Source organism: Halichoeres trimaculatus, unplaced genomic scaffold (genome assembly GCF_033239565.1).
Source record: "Halichoeres trimaculatus isolate MK-OKI-2021-1 unplaced genomic scaffold, fHalTri1.1 fHalTri1_scaffold_10, whole genome shotgun sequence".
Classification (NCBI taxonomy): domain Eukaryota; kingdom Metazoa; phylum Chordata; class Actinopteri; order Labriformes; family Labridae; genus Halichoeres; species Halichoeres trimaculatus.
This window is the reverse complement of record NW_027437187.1, coordinates 6,140,226-6,157,371: the sequence shown is the minus strand read 5'-3', so window position 1 is coordinate 6,157,371 and position 17,146 is coordinate 6,140,226. Positions and strand designations below refer to the sequence as shown.

The following is a 17,146-nucleotide window of genomic DNA, read 5'->3' as shown; positions in this document are numbered from 1 at the left end:
CACCAGAATGCATGAAATTGCAACTGTTTCGGAATTTTCAGAGGTTTTTTACTAACTGGTAGAAAATACTGTACTGAGACAAGAAAGCAACAAGACAGGTACAATTGTGAAAAAAGATTTAATAAGTGAACTAGAGGGAGAAACAGAGCTGTTTCCAGATCCAAAACAAAGCATCATACAGGCTCTGTAAACGTAGCACATTCAGGAGATTTAAAAAAATACTCAATAACAGTTTTAGTTTGAAGATGTGTTTTGGTTTTCCATCTCAAACTTAAATGTACATTTATTTTGTGCATTATTTTTTAGACAGTTTAAATAAGACTTCATTCACACTCAGCAGGCTTGCAGCTGCTCAAAGGATTGGCAGCTACATCACTGGTCCTCATAGAAGACTTTAGCCATAGCAAGCGCAACCTTGGCAACTTTTTTGTCCTTGGCATCAGGGCCCATGTTGGCTCGAGCCAGACCTATCCAGTACCCCTCTGTTCGATTCTGGTAATCCGTCACAGTCTCCCCCTCCTTCACTGCAGGATGGTCTTCTTCATCTGGGAAACACACATTGCCAGAGAGGTTTTAACATTTTAAACACTCCCAAAGATTTTAATGTCAAAAAGTTTATAGAGAACAGCAATGAGTCGAGTTTCTTCTCATCCAAGAATCACCTTCAAAGGCCGCCTGTGTAACAACCATTGTTTTTTTTTTCCACCAGGATGTCCAGGAACTTTTGGTTCTCAGGAACTACGAGTTCAGCCCCTGTGGCCCATTGTCTGACTGTGTTTCCACTGAGGACCAGGACCCGACCAAGACCCAGGTAGATTAAGTTAGAAAATCAGACCAGTGACGCATAGAGGAAAATAAAAGTAATTGTAACACACCATCACACCGTTAGAGGACAGTAAGACAACAACAATGACCATTCAGCAAAAATGACACCATGGAAGGCAAAGACAGGCCAGCATCTTTAAGTGCAGCTTCAGTTAGCCTGTTAGCATGGAGCCTGTCTTGGTTTCAGACTGTGTTTTATTTCACTGCAGATGGATTTGTTGACACTTGAATGGAGAAAAGGGGAGGGTGAGAGAGCCATTGGTTGATGTTTTATCAAAAAGCCCCAAAACAAGCTCCCTCTGCTGTCTTAAGGCGGGTACACACTACAGGATAATCAAGCTGATTTTTGTCCTGATCCCCCCTTTACGGTCAAAGCCAGCAAAGGCCTGACTGTCTGATGACTTCATGTGTGATTTCCCTGTGGTGTGGGGTGTGTTAAGAGTGATTTCTTCTGGGCGGAGCTGCTCTGAAGGCCTCCGATTCAGAGATCGTAGATAATGAACATGTTTAATATTTGTGACTAAAAATCTTGTAGTGTATGTGGCGCTCTGAGAGGAGCCGAGCAGGTACAGCATATAATGTCACGCGTACCTGAGCAAAACCAATCAATACGTGAGCTGACTCATCTGATTGACTGAAGAGGAAGTTAGAAGTCTATCTGATACTTAAAATAACTTAACTCACCACCGACTTGCATTGCTATCCATACAGCCCAGATCCCCACCTCCTCCACAACCTTTTCCATCATCCTTTTTCTTTTGTGTTTTTTATTTTTTCAAATCCCAGAGTCCTGAAACAAACATCTTTGCTTTTTCCCATACGTCCGTCATGTTTGTTTACATTGAAGTCATGTTTTAATACGTGAGATTTGGAGTATTGAGCGTGAAGAAGCTGAAGCTCTGCTGAAGAATCTGTTAGTGTGTGGTGTCCTCAGAGTGCAGACCACACACTGTGAGATCAGGAGAGAGAAATCTTATGTGATCTGTCTTTTGTTATCATCAAGTGTGTGCTCTCTAAATGTGTGAAGTTTTGGAGAATCATGTAATGTGTACCAGCCTTCAGGCACGAAATCTGCTGAAATCAACCCGTGTTCTATCTTAGAATTATGAGCTCATTGATTGAGGACTTTCAGTGGGATGGATCCTACTCAAACAGTGTTTGATCGTCTTGAAATATTTACCTGATGAGGAAACTATGACCTGTATATCAAACTAAACTAGGACTTGTTTTGTGTTTGAACAGCTGTTGTAAACTGGATCTCCACTGACACGTTCAGCTGAAGGTCTCCAGTTTACAGGGTCACTCTTTAAACTGGAACACCAGAAGCTGACAGAGACACATTAACACTATCAGGCTCAATGAAGCCCATTGTTTAGGAGATCCTAAACCAAGTCCATCACAGCTGGGGGTCATCTTATTGTTATTATTGGGAGGGGGAAGAAAACACTGCGGATGCGCCACTAAAATCAGAGGCCACGTCCCAGAAGTTCCTGGATCGAGGAAAGTACTTTCCTGGGCAGGGCCATTTTCAGGGATAAATCTATTACCGTCAGTACGGCCGTTAAAGGTTTGGGTTCAAGTCTGACTTTTGTACTGTAACATTCTTATATTAGTAAAGTGGTAGATCTTTCTTTTGTTTTTGGGCAGACCTGAATAAAGTCCAGACTGAAATATCAAAAGAAAAAGACTCAGATCACAGGACATGAAATGTTCAGTTTTTAGTCTGTTTTAACCTATTGCTTACCCTGTAATTTGTGTTGCTCTCATTGCATCCAAACTGAAGTAAATGTAATTAGATGAAGGCACTGTAGGACTTTTTACCCCACTGTATGTTTTTCATGAGTATCTTAAGGAATTTAAACGTATATCAGGTCTTTAAACTAAGAACTAGATATTAGGCAGCTGAAGAAATCCTCACCTTCCTCATCGTCCTCCTCTGACTCTTCCTCCCCCTCTGCTCCCTTTGCCTCGTCCATCTCGTCGTCCTCTGACTCTGACTCTTCCAGCCACTCCTGGGTCTCTGCGGGGAAAAAAGCAGTAATCTAAATAAAACATCCTATCCTATCTGACATTCCCTGTCCACATTTAGCTAAGCAAGATACCGCTGAGGTGAACTGCTGCTGTGCGTGGTCTTCTTGAAAGTCTTGACTTACTTGGGTCCATTTCCACAAGAACCTCCCACTGGTCCATCTTATGAAGGTCCAGGCAGTAGAGGTCATTGAGTGTGAACTGGCGGTCTCCAACCTCGAACATCCCTCCATACAGGAAGAGCTTGCCCTGGCTTGTTGTTGCCATGGCGTTGGACCTTGGGCATGGCTCCACCAACGGAGCTGAGGCTGAGTCTGAGGAGACAGAAACATGGAACTGTTTAAACCTCATTTTCTTTTTTTTAACATGATAATAACAACTTTGTATCTGACTTCATGTGGTGTTCATTCTTTTCTGGTTAAAGCGTTTTGTTTCTGACCCGTTAACCTTTATAGATCATGAGATGCTTCATCAAATAGTTTATTTTAGTCTACCACCTTATCCCTTGAGCTTTCTATTGTTGCCACTTTTTACAACTGCATTCCTTATGTCTAAATTTTAACATGTTGGTCTCCACTGTTTTCTAAATGCAGCTTATTGTGATGTGTGTTTGTGTGCTAGTCTTGCCATCGTCCTCCTTCCTCTCTTTCTCATGGCCACACTGCTCCTCCTGAGCCCCAGGGAGCGCTTCTTTGATGGTCATCACTGTTCCATCCTCTGAGATGATCTCTCTGATGATCTCTGTTGGCGCTGGAGCTTTCACTGCCTCCTCCTCCTCCTCCCCCTCTTCTTCTTCTTCTTCCTCCTCACCTTTCTGTCCCCTTCGCCTTTTCTTTTTCTCTGACTTGTTTCCCTGAACAGAATGGAGATAGAAAAGAATTTGACGATCCAAGTTTGTAAAGTTAGCTTTGTATCGCTCACAGCTTGTAATCAATCCATCAATCAGTTCAAATTTTTGGCTTCTACTTTACACACAGGATAAAAAGCTCAGCTCAGGCTTTGAGCTGTCTCTGGAGCTGAAAGCATGATGGACATCAGAAACTAAAGAAAGCACTTCAGACTGGACTTTAAAAAGAACAGTTGATGCTCACAAAGCGGGAGAAAGAAAGACAAAGTTACCACTGCATTGTTTCTAAAAGGTCAAGAAGAAGAGTCAGAAAAAATCGTCAAGACACACTAAGAAGGAGGGAGAACAGTCCAGAACAAGTCTGTCAGAGGGAGAAAGAAAAAGGTTTCAAACTGGACTCTGGAAAAAAAAACAGAGAGAGAGATGTGGACCTCTAGAGTCCAGAACAACTACCAGACTACTCCAGCTCAGGACTTAGCCGAGTCGGAACAGTCAAAGAAGACGTCACTGGAGCCCTGATTCCCCAGAGATGACGAAGGCCAAGAGGAACTCTGCTTCTACAGAAGAGTAAGAGAGAGACCTTCAAGCCAGCAGACTGAAGGATGCTCAGGACCATCTGGAGCTGGATTCTGCAGACTGGAAGCAGACTAAGTCTTCTCTGATCAGATAAAACTAGACCAGAGCTCTTTGGAGAGACAGAGAGATGCTGCTTATGTTTGGAGAAGAAGGTAGAGAGATGTGTATGACCAAAGAAAACCTGAGTTTAACATGGTGGTGGTAGGATCATGCTGTGGGGATGCTTCAGTGCCCAGTCTCGAACTGGGACTCTCCTCAAGGTTGAAGGACTCATGAAGAAAGAAGCAAATGTAAATAAAAAAATTAAGTAGTCAGCAGCAAAACTGAGTCTGGGTCGCGGCTTTGTCTTCCAACATGACGATTAACCAGAACATATGTGACTCCTGGTGAGGAACTAGCTCCAGAAAACCAAAATGAACTTTATCAACTGGTCTGCACACAGCCCTGACCTGAGAACCTGTAAGGGGGGCTGACCTGAAGACCAGAGTCTATGCCAGAGGAGCATCAGATCTGGAGGAGCTTGAAGGATTTAAAGACTGGGCTGGGGTTCCTCAGAAAGAATGTGCCAGAGACTTTTTACAGACTCCAACAGGCAACTGCACGCTGTGATCAGCAGAAAGGACACACAGCTGACTGTTAGCATCAGAGGGATGAGGATCCTGACCCTGGTAGATTTAGGTTTTTGTGAAATCATCTGTTTCTGTGTGGAGGGTTAAATAACGTCAGCATCTAAAATAAAACTAAGATGTTTGGAACAGCCGTGTTCAAAGTCCATCTATCTGTTTAACAGCACTTGGGGCGTTTCTGCAGCTTACCCTGAGCTGGCCTTGGAACCAGCGGTTCTTTATCATATCATACAGGTAGAGATCGTTGTAGAAATCGCCCTCCAGAGACTCCTCCTCCTCCTCGTCACGAACCCCACCAAACAGCACTGATCGCCCTGCAGGTCCTACTCCGAAAGAAAACCCAGAGCGGGGAGGAGGTTTGTTGCCAGAGGGGTTTACTCTGGACCACGACCACTTCTCTGACAGACACAGAAACAGTCAAGAATGAAGTCATTGAACATGAATATTTAACTCTGGTGCCAGTCTTACACTACCGTCTCAAATCCATACTGCACTTCGTACCTTGGGCATCTTTACCCTCCTGCTTCAGCAGAAACATGTCAGAGTGGATGGTCCCCTTCTCCACGTCTTTTTTGACTCTCTAACACAAAACGTACATGATTACATCACAGACCACACCATGAACCATCATCTTAGTGAAACACACATTCACATACACACCACTTTAGAGTATCCCCCGTAGATGATGACGCCAACACCATCAAGTATGGAGGTGATCTGACAGGCAGACCGTGGGGATGGGGGAAGCCCCTGTGGATGGAGGCGTGACCACGAGTAGGTGTCCAAGGAAAAAGAGTAGACATCATTGTAGTAGATAAAATCTCTGCAGGCAGGAGAGGTCAGAGAAACGGTTGTTTGTTGGTCTTTAAAATGTCAAAACTGTTGATGGTAATGTTCACCGTTGTGTTACATTTACCCCTTTTTCTAACTACACACTGAAAAGTCTCATTCTTGTCTGATGAAAGATGGCTGCCTCTAAACAGTCCAGGGTGTACCCTTCCTCTCGCCCAATGACAGTTGGGATAGGCTCAAACCACCCGTGACCCGGTGCTACAAACACCCCGGTGCTCTAAGTCATGTCTGTAATGTGTAACGTTAGTGAATCCTGGTTATGTCCTGCCAGTCATCTACCAATCAGAGCTAACGTAACCTCACTCTTCATTTTATTGATAGACTCTCAAGTTTGAAGTTTAACAGTGTAGCCTCCGTGTTAGCCTTTAGCTCTTGCTCTATCTCTCTCCTGTTTATCTTTCTTCTGCTCTTCTGTCCTTTTTCTGTCTGACAGTTAGGCTCCAGTGTCCACCATCACTACAAAATTAATCACAGAAATCATTTTCAGCAGAGAAAAACACAGATCTCCCTTCTCTCTACTAAACTTCATCAGCCTGTGTGGTGTTGCAATAGAAACTTGGACGTGCTGTAAATTAATCTGGTCCTGGTGGATTTGATAGGGAAGCTAAGAAGTAGCATTTAGGAATAACCTATAATGGTGCTGATAATCTCATTTTAAAGTATGGATTATGATCAGGCATATATCTAGAAGAAAGACTTTTTCAAGATCACTTTTAAACTCCTCACAGCCCCTTTTACACTTGAGTACCAACTCTTGGAATCAGGGTTGTAGCAGAATACTGAAAAGGCTCAGGGTTTAAATCTGTCAGACCTGCTGCCTCCTGCTGTGTGTTTACCTGGTGCTCTCATGGAATCCTCCAAACACCAGCAGCTGGTTCTTACAAAGAACCATCCTGTGTCCGCTGCGACCTGATGGACCACCAGGTGCCCTATAAACACAAAGAACTGAGTCCAACCAATGATTTTCTGATTGACGATCATTACAAATACAAAGAAAGACCAACGTTTGGATTTTTTCAACTCATTTAAGCAGCTATCTTGCAAATTTACTCAATAAATAATGCCCTCACTAGCATATAGATTTTAAATCAGAGGATAAGATAACGTTCCTCTTAAATCCAACACATTAAAACAGACTTATGGCCATTAAGACCTCTTGTCCACCCTTCTCTTCATCACTTCATTTTTACTACAGTCTAATGCCCATACTTAATGTTCTCCCAGGTGTGTGTTGCAAGGTGCAGCACCCATAGGTCCTTGTAGTGGTAAAACTGCTCTCCGTTGGGTGAGGCAAACTCCCCTCCAAACACCCAGAGCTGACCCCCACCCTGGGGAACCACCACCGCCTTAGGAAAGAGAAAAAAAGGAATGAGACCAAAAGAAAACAACAGCAGTGATTGAATGTTTTGAATGTTAATGATACTGATGACTTTCTATGTCAAACAGTGACAAAGACAAACCACGGAGCTGTTTCCCTCTAACAGAGATCACCAAACCCTTAATCAGGTTCACCTGTCCAACTGCTCGTTAACACAAACATCTAATCAGCCAATCACGTGGCTGCAGTTCATTACATTCAGGCCTTGTACGTACATAGCTGGGGATCTCCAAAAACAAATATCTCCACCTCATTTGTTTTTAAAAATACTTTTGTCCACATGTAGCCAGGTAAATCTGCCGATAACTGCTGCTCGAAGCATACCAAACCCAGTGGCAGTGTTTTTCAGACGTGAAACATGCAGAATGAACCCCCGTCATTCAGCAGAGACTTCTCAGAAACCAGAGACTCCGTTTCCCTGTGTAAACTTAAAACCATGAAACTAGGGTTTTTCCAAAATCTTCACTTTAGCAGGGGTTTCCACAATACATCATTTTTATTTTCACAAAACTTTTGTTTGGTGTGGATGACAGCCGTAAATGTATAGTAACATATGGGGTATCCCAGATACCTGGCTACGTGTGGACATAGCCTTGATTATGCAGACATGATGAAGAGGAGCTGTTGCAGTTCAAACTGAGCATCAGAACGGAGAAGAAAGGAGATTTAAAAGACTCTGAATGTGCCATCATGACAATATGGAGCAAAATCTCTGGGGAAGGTTTCCAGCAGCTTGTTGAATCTATGACACCAAGAAGTACAGCAGCTCTGAATGCTAAGAGGATCCAACCTATTACTTTTTTTCATTTAAACTTTATTTGACCAGGTTGGTCTCATTGAGATTAAAAACCTCTTTTTCAAGGGAGACCTAGCCAAGACAGGCAGCAGCAAAAACACAAAGTTACCAACAGGAAAACACAAAAAGAGACAAGCCAGGTGGACCTGATAAACTGAGCGATTGGTGCATGTTGCTGAGGAGGTGTGCTCACTAAAAGAGGATTATCTTTTTAGCAGTACCTGATGAGAGCAGCGTGGCGGAGGAGGGTTGGGAATTTCTGATTTCACCCAGCTTTTCTTCTTGGTGTTGTAGAAAAACAGATCGTTGTAAAGGTAGGTCTGCAAAGGAAAGGCAGTGAAGGTCTTTAAGAGACTGACTTTATCCTGTGAGCACTCTGTCATCACATGAACTGGTGATTCGTGTGAGAAACCAAGTCAAAGAACCCATCATACACTTTGTACAGTAAAACAAAAAAAAAGCTGCAGCTACAGAGAAAAGTTTTCATGAAACATGGGTAAAAAAAAACATTTTAAAAGTATTTTTGTGACCTTCTTCCCGTTGAAGAATTCTCCTCCAAACAAGATGAGCTCGTCTCTCTCAGGGTGGGTGGAGAACGATGCACTGAGTCTGGAAACATGGAAAGACATCATTGACCAAAGCAGTTATTTCTACATGTCGTACAGTTGATGCTACCAAAAGTTAAACTTCACTGCATTCTTCGACTGTATTTTGGGCATGTTTCAGCTGCTTTTATAGCACCCTGGATAATATAAAGCTTCAGAGAGGACGTCTCCGGAGCTGGACACAAAGACTAAGTCAGTTAATCTAATGCTCTGAAATGGAGTCTATGAAGAATAAAAATGTATTTCAATGTCGATAAGAGACCTGCTCTAGTGACACAAGAGGTGCTAAATGAGCAAAGGATGTTAAAAGAAACACCAGGGGTCAGTCTGAAGAAGCTCTTTTTGGACTGGAAGGTTCCTAAAGGAGAGGAACTAGCTACAAGTCCTCATAAGGGCTGATGAAAAAAATGATGAGGAAAGGTGCCTCATTGCTGCCCTTATTACATCTTTGACTGTGAAACATTGGACAGTCTTTCACAGACAGTTTTTGTGTCTGATAAATAAGAAAAATATGAACACTTCTTACCCCCAAATTGGGTGGGTAAGAAGTGTTCTAACCCTAACCCTAACCCTAACCCAATGACAAATAAAGTTCCATACCAAGAACAAACAATGATTACTGAAGACCACCACAAAGCCCCTGGGAGTGTTTTTGCATATTAGACACCTTTATCTGTTTTGCACACTAATTCAAGCATCTTTGTCTACCCAGAATAACTCTATACAAGTCACACCTGTTAGTTATCATTATAAATATTAATCAATCAATAAATCAACATACTTAGAAAATAATGAAAACAACAACAACAACAAGTGACCAGACAATCCCTCAGTTCATAAGAATAACATAAAATGAATGAAATTGGTGCTGATGGACTAAGGAAACACTATCAGGAGATGGTAGAAATGAAATGTTAAACAGAAGATAAGAAACTAAGCAACAAATTATAACAGATAAATAAGATAATAAAGTACTAAACGATTAAAGCAGTTATATTTAAAAATAAAATAAAATAAGGTTTTTAAAAAATTAAGTAAATAACTCAAAAAAAAAAAACAATTCGTTAAGAGAATTAAATATATATGTAAATTAAATGGAGATGGGGATGATGATAATAAACAACTGCGGTAAATCTTATCATCGTGTTATTTCTTTGAAACACTGTCAAGTCCAGTCAGTGTTTTGTTTCCTGTTTTTGTTAATTTAACATCATGGTGTAGTTTTAAAATAAACCAAGGAGAGATCAGTTTCACATCAGAGCTGAGGGTTTTCTTTGGTTATCAGATGAAACACCTTTTATTTATAAACCAAGGCACAGGAAGTAGTGTAGTCGCTCACCTTGGTGATGGAGGAGAACATTTTGTTTCTACTACTTGAGTCTTCTTTGCATCCAGACTCTGAAACTGTGCAATAAGAGCCTCCAGATCCTCCTGAAGACGGAGCAGAGAGGGAAAGCAGATCTTTAACATATTAACTTTTCTCAGATGATGTTAGGAGAAAAACACGTCACGAGCAAAACTAAATGTTAAAGCAATAATGACAGCTACGGCGGTACAATTATGAAATTTTAAGGTTAAAAATATATAAATACATAATAAACTTGAAGGTAAGAATCAGTTTTTTGCCCCGTGTATACTTTACCTCGTCTCGTTTGGACCTTTTGGAAACCTTTTTCTCCATTTTAGCAGCGGTCTTCTCCGCTCCCTTCACCTTCGTGTCTTTTTTGCCTTTCTTCGGCATGGCTGCTGTGTTTCCCCGGCATACACAGAGGGGTTGTGTTGAAAATCAGCCGTGTTTTACTCTTCAGACATCTATTGTCACATGGGTCTCCACTCAAACATGCATGCGGAACGATGAACAGTCCGTGTGAGTTTCACTTCCGGCAACAAACAAAGGTACGGCGTGGAGGTGAAACAGCGCCCTCTTGTGTGTAGGATGATTACGGCGTCTGGTTTTGGTAAAAGAGTTATCAGACCTTGTTTCATGGTCCCCTTATGAAATTTTTAATGAATTATTCTTTAATTATTGTTGTTGTTGTTGTTGTTGTTTATTAATTTTTTTTTTTAATTCACCAGGAATATTCAAGTTTAGATGGTAAATCTATTTGAAAGGGATTCCAGGCCAAGAGGCATAGGAAGTTTCACACAAAAAGAAATACAGAACAGCAAACAATAACAAGCAAACATTAAATCAATAAATAAACTAGCAGTGCCCAGCAGTAAAACTTGTTCCAAAGCTTTCCATGTGACATTAATCCTAGTTTTTAGTCTAGTTATAATAATTGAAAGTAAGCAAAAAATAATCCAGTTTTAGGTGAGTTTAAAGCTCAGACCAGGGAGAGGAAACAAAACATTGAAAGCACTTGACCAAATAGGTTAAAGGAACGACTTCTTGGAATGAAGGTAAGAGCAAGTGACAGCTATAGGAGTCAGCAAAGAGCATAAATAAACTGAGTTACTTAAAATACTTGCTGCATTTGTATTTAAAAAAAAAATATGTTAATAGTCCATTTTCAGAGTTTTTAAACCCCCTGAATCCTGCTGAGTTTATTTTATTTTATTTTTTATTTTGATTGTTTAGCGCCTGTCACATTTTTTATTCACTGTGGTCTCATCCTCTGCAAAGTGAAGTCCTACACCTTTTTAGATACAGTAAAATCTAGTAGGCTCTAGGCTGATCTAATCCAATTATGTCTTCATGCAGTGTAACAAAATGTAAAAGATGTAAATCATTAGAAAAAGAAAAACAGATAATAATTTCCTCTGATTTTACTTTAAAAAAAACTTAATGAAAAGAAAGGAATTACCGTAAATCAGACATTTTCTAGTATCCTCAAGCCTTGAGAACATAGGAAGAACAGTGGTGGCTGCAGTACATAAAAAAGCCCTACAAATTCTGATGTTTGGATCTTTTCTTCACAAACGGTGGTCTCACTTTCACTGCAATATGAAGTCATACAGCTCTATGGGTTCAGGAAAACATGGCTCATAAAATTATAATATGAACGCATTAAAAAATTCCAAAAAGAAAACCAAACATTTAAATTTTCTCAATATGGAAAACTGTGATTTATTGTGTGAAACATATTTCAAGGAGAACACAAGTCTTGGGGTTAAAGATAAAAACAACTGGTGAACTATCAACTTTATTACAAGCCATGAGAACACATTATCCATTTCTAAACTATTTACAGTCTACATTGCAATTCATCATGCCAATTTGCAAAACAGTTCCTGTCGACGATGAGGCACAGTGCCTTACCACAGTTCCTGCACCTCCATGCAGTCTTTTTTTTGCAGTGGACACACTGCAGCCTCCCCTCTGTGGCCTTAGTGCTTTGCTGTGGATTACGGTTTATGGGCTCAGGGAGACAGGACTGAAGCACAGGGACTTGGGGTTCTGGCGTGGGTGCACGGGAAGAAGCTGGAGAAGATGAAGGGGCATATTCAGATGGAGTGGCTGGACTGGATGGTGCGTCCGGAGTGGTCGGCCTGGATAGTGGGGCGGTTTCCAAAAAGCCACAAAGCTCAGCAGCAAGACTCTCGATGAACTTCAGATGAGTCATTGGTTGTTGCCGCTTCCTCTGACAGAGCTCTTTGTGGATGATGTAAGCGTTTGTGGCTGCGATGTCCAGGAAATTATGAAAAATATTTTGGTACCACCGCCTCGTTCTGTGGAGCACAGAATAAGACTGTACGAGCTGGTTAGATAGATCCACACCGCTCATGTGCTTGTTGTGCTCTTTCACTGGGGTGGGTACAGGGACTCTTTGGGTCTGCCACTGACCATCTGGCCTCTTCACACGCCTCTCAACTGTTTCTCCCGTGTAGGCAGTGTGAATGGAGGAGCAAATAGACACTTCTCGCCTGTCCATCCACTTGGTGAAGAGCAGTGGTCCATCTCTAATCCACCTGATGGTTCCTCTGCTCGACTTCCTGGTGATGGCGTTTACTTTTGTGGTTGGAGTTTCTTTTCTCTTGTCTCTGTATGTACCACATGCACGCACCTTCAAAGACAGGAGCTCCTTGAAAAGCTTTGGGGTTGTGTAAAAGTCGTCACAGTAAAGGTGATAACCACTTCCTAGGAATGAGTCATCAACCAAGGTCATGACAGAGTCAAAAGAAAGTCCTTGTCCAGTGCTGAAGTGGGATCTGCCTGTATACACTGTAAAAGCAATGGTGTAGCCATTGCTTGAGTCCAATAACATAAAAAGCTTTATGCCATTCTTTGTTAATTTATTCCTCGTGAACTGCTGCGCTCCCAGTTTTGCTTTTGTAGCCACCATCCTCTCATCCACGGCAATATTCTGCCTAGGATGGTAAAAAGCCTTGCAAGCATTCTTGATGTGATCATGCAACGGCTTGAGTCGATGCAAGGGGTCGTAGTTTGGAGTGCCCTTCTTCCTATCATTCTGGACGTCTTTTTCTGGGTCACTCATGTGCAGGTTCATGGATATGGCCTGAAAAGTGTACCTGGTCATGATGAGGGCTGGTGACATGAGACTGAAAACTGAGTCGTCTACCCATGACACCTTCAGGACCGCCATGTAAAAGAGGAGGCCCACAAATTTAAAAAAATCATCAGGGCCGATGTCACTCCACTTGAATATTTTACCCTGTTCAATGTTCTTCTTTGCCTGTTTGTTTGTGTTGTCGCAGATGATGTTGACAGTCTTTTTATCAAAAAATGCCTTGAACAAGTCACATGGGCTTGGGTTGTCTGTTATCCCAAAGCCCTGCACTCCAGGAGTTCGAGCAGGGCAAAACAGAGGGAGGGGCTCCGGGAGCGTGTCTGCTTGTTCCTCTGTCTGCCATCCATTAGGATGTTGTGCTGCTCGTGACATGAAAGCAGCAGCCGTTGTGTGGCTGCTTGCATACCCTTGATGACCTCCTCGGGAAGTTGACTGCTTAGCCTTTAGTTGTGAGCTGGTGGACGATGGTGGAGCCAACTGAGACTGTCCATCTGACACAGCCGGATCCTCGTCCTCATCTTCAGACCTGAAAGAAATACATAGGGATGGGAATTGATAAGATTTTGTCAATACCAATGCCCTTATTGATTCTGCTTATCGATCTGATTCTTTATCGATTCCCTTATCGATTCTTGTTGTGAATTTTCTTGGTACAAAAAGTAGCTTTACAGGTTTTCTGTGTCAACAACAATTAATTGAGTTTATACTGTCAGTGAATAAAATGTAATTAGTCCCCGAGTCTGGATATTTCTGGGCATGATTATACAGAAACGGGTAAAAACTGCACACAATGTGTCGTTAATGTACTGTGTTGTAATATATTAATAATTCAAGTAGGCCATCTAGTGTCTCAAAGTGGTTATAACAATGGTTTAAGTTGTTTGGAAGCTTTTCATAGTTATGAAGTCAGCCATGAGCCTTTCATTAGCCTGTTAGCTTTTCACATTTGAAATTCTCAGTATTTTTTACAGAGTTGATGTGATATTTTTCTGTGATGAAAGATAAAATTCTACCCTGAAGCTTAAGTGTTACTGATGTATGCTAACTGCTAGTGTATCAATGCAGTTTCCAATATAAGTTAGCATCAGACTTGCGCGATTTTGTTATAATGGTAAATAGGGTGATTTATACCATTTTGAATGTACTGAATATATCTACTGAGAGAGTAATGTACATTTCTTTATGAAGTCAGTTCTTCAGTAAAACTTCAAGATGAAAATCCTGAATCAGAGTCTTCTTGGGGAACGTTATCTAACTGCTAAGCTAAGGTAGCTGCAGCAGACTAGTCAACGTAAAGCCCGGCGGCTCCAGCACAATGTAAAAAATTGATCAGGGAATTGTTAAGCACAAAGGCTAACGATATCAAAGGATTGAAACAATTCTTATCGATTCTCAACAGGAACCGGTTTTCGATTCCCATCCCTAGAAATACAGTTGCTTAGAAATGAAGACTGCAGACAAAACTAGCCTACACTAAGCCTCCGTTTGAACCAAGTCGTCTGGTTTGGATCAGTACAGTTTGGTACAGATTGGATCAGTAAAGCTGGATCCTGTTTGTGTTTTCACAGCACATACATGCCCTTCTTGGTAGGCGGATGCTGATAGCTGCATCAGCTTTGTAATAACGTTTCAGCAAAGCAGTGCGACACAGTGTACCCTGCTCATAAATCCAAAAAGGAAGAAAAACACAGCACAGTAAACAAAGAACAACGATGGAAGATATACAGCAAATCTTTGTGATTGGCATGTGGCTCTTTGTTACAAAGCGCAATCAAGCTTTGTTTAGAGGACGCTGTGCACTGCGAGGAGTAAAGTAGCAACAGGAAGTGACGATTCTTTCGACCAATCAATAGAATGCAGTGTTTCTAGCTCCCACTTATGGGGTCGAATCGCTATGTGTGGCACCCCAACAGAAGGGTACCAAAAAGTGGGACAGTACATGTCCAGGGTTTTAGTCTAAAGCCGCGTTTCCACCAAGCAGATCAGTTCGGTTCGTCTCGGTACGGCACGCATTTTGTGGCGTTTCCACTTATCCTGGGACAGATCCCCAAATAACCGAGAGGAGCCGTCCCACTTTTTGGGACCCTTTCGTATGGCTGCCAGATCCGCTCTCGGAAGGTGGGGCTACAAACACTGCAGACGGTTGATTGGTCAAAAGAATCATTTCTTACCCTGACAGTGTCTGCATTCTTCCTGCCGGCACACAGACTTCTCTAAAACAAAGCTTGATTGTTCTTTGTATCAAAGAGCTACATGAAAATCACAGAGAGGACGAAATGCTGCATGTCTTCCATCTATGCTCTTTGTTTACTGTGTCGCGTTTTTCTTCTTCGTTGGATTTATTAGGGGGGTAAACTGTGTTGCTCTGCTATGGTCTCACGCTATTGTTTAACAGCTGCGGCTTTTGGTATCCTGCTTACGCCGCCTACCATGGGAGGGCACAGTTTGCTGTGGAAACACAAACAGGATCAGGCTTAACTGTACCAAACCATGCCAAGCCGTACTGAACCGAACCTGACAGCTTGGTGGAAACGCAGCTTAAGGAAACACCACAAAATTTGTGCCCTACCTGACATACAAACCCAACCATTTGGTTGAAACGGGGCTATATTCATCTCACACTCCTCCCCAGGTGTTGCAAAAACAAACGAATAGGGCATTAACCAGCCAGCCTAATCCATCCTCCACATCCCTGAGTAGGGATGGGTACCTTTCACATTTGAAATGTTACAGTACCGATGCTCAACGGTACCCATTTTTGGTACATTTTTGTGTTGATGTGGTAAAAACTATTAATTTAACAATAAAATAGAAAAAAAAATCAATTTAACAAATGTATTATTCGATATTTAACCTTGCAATGCTGTGCTCATGTCCAGTATGGAAAATCACCTTCTCTTCCACCTCTTCACAGTCACAAGGATGCATTTAGGTACCTAAACATGGTACCTTTTGACTTTACGTGAATAGGTTCCCAGTACTTTTGACAGAATTGGGTCGGTACCTATAAAAGTACCTTATTCAGTACCCATCCCTAACCCTGAGTTGTGGCAAACACATTATCCGTCAGGGGCGTGTAAAAAATAGGATGTATCGTAGTACTGGATTTTTTTATTCAACGATTTTAAAGTTGTGAGGGGGCTCCTGATATAGTCTGTAGACATCATCATCATTCAACTTTTATTACTTGGTCTGGTGTTAAAAAGCAAACAAAAAAAAGAAAGAAAGAAATCGAACATATCAAAGAATGGCAATTTAGATCAAATCAGCACCCCAAAAACTGTAAGAGAATCTAATTGAGAAAGCGCCCCGGCCCTTCTATCTATGGGAGTGGAAATAAAAATATTTCAAGGTGTGCAACACCCTCTGTTTACTTTGAAATTTTCTTTTTATACTGCTCTGTTTTTACTATCCTCATACTTTACTGTTGTGCTTTATTTTCAATCAGGCACAAAAAAAATTTTAAGGACTCTTCTGGTGTTTTTTTTTTTTTTTCAGAGCATAAATTATTGTCTGAAAGACAGTTCAGAACTAGTAGACATGAAAGTAATCACTTAGTAAACTCTCCTTCCTCCCTACTTCCATTACTCTACTCAAACATCCTGCACTAACACAATGCTCTAGTATGAGTATGAGGGTTGTTTACTCTTTTATAAATGTAATATGACATTGCTTATAACTACCACATTGGTATTAAATTGTATTTAGTGGTATTTGGTTGTGTCACTGGTATTCCAAAGCGGTATAGCTTTTTATTTACTGATTTTGACAATGGGCATGTTATGGTGAATTCAGCAGCACTGCATTTATGTACATGACAAATTTCACCACGGGGACAAATAAAGATTATCTTGTTATCTTCTCTTACTTAACTCAAACTTTATTTGTTTGGCACTTTTTATGCATTTAAAACGCAACACAAACTGCAAATGACCAAATTAGAAAACACTGGTGTGTGAATATGACACAGTAAAACAAATATGACACAAATCAGTTCAAACATTGAAAACCCACAAATACACAGGTACAGGCACGCAGACATTGACAAAGACACACACAGAGAGACTAACTGGGGATCCTGACGTGTTTGTGTTCATTCGTTCAAACAGCAGTAGCTAAACAAACACATTTACGACTAAGA

At 41.4% G+C, this 17,146-nt stretch overlaps 1 protein-coding gene across 1 annotated transcript; it reads right to left on the bottom strand.

Moving 5' to 3' along the window:
- Window positions 1–169: 169 nt before the first annotated feature.
- Window positions 170–10,423, bottom strand: klhdc4 (kelch domain containing 4). The gene is made up of 13 exons (XM_074677707.1): window positions 10,176–10,423; window positions 9,873–9,964; window positions 8,459–8,537; window positions 8,150–8,248; window positions 6,964–7,100; window positions 6,591–6,683; window positions 5,563–5,725; window positions 5,404–5,482; window positions 5,092–5,300; window positions 3,481–3,706; window positions 2,979–3,167; window positions 2,744–2,845; window positions 170–545 (listed from the first exon to the last, which is right to left on the bottom strand). Exons 1-13 carry the CDS (start codon window positions 10,272–10,274, stop codon window positions 373–375), a joined length of 1,740 nt encoding a protein of 579 aa, XP_074533808.1. The 5' UTR covers window positions 10,275–10,423; the 3' UTR covers window positions 170–372.
- Window positions 10,424–17,146: the final 6,723 nt, after the last annotated feature.

Excerpts from the sequence above, each read along its gene's own strand:
- klhdc4 (XM_074677707.1), bottom strand. The coding sequence starts at position 10,274 with ATGCCGAAGAAAGGCAAAAAAGACACGAAGGTGAAGGGAGCGGAGAAG. Across the intron at positions 8,249-8,458 it reads AATTCTTCAACGGGAAGAAG|ACCTACCTTTACAACGATCT; the intron begins GTCACAAAAATA and ends TTTCCTTTGCAG. Across the intron at positions 5,301-5,403 it reads GGAGGGTAAAGATGCCCAAG|AGAAGTGGTCGTGGTCCAGA; the intron begins GTACGAAGTGCA and ends TGTGTCTGTCAG.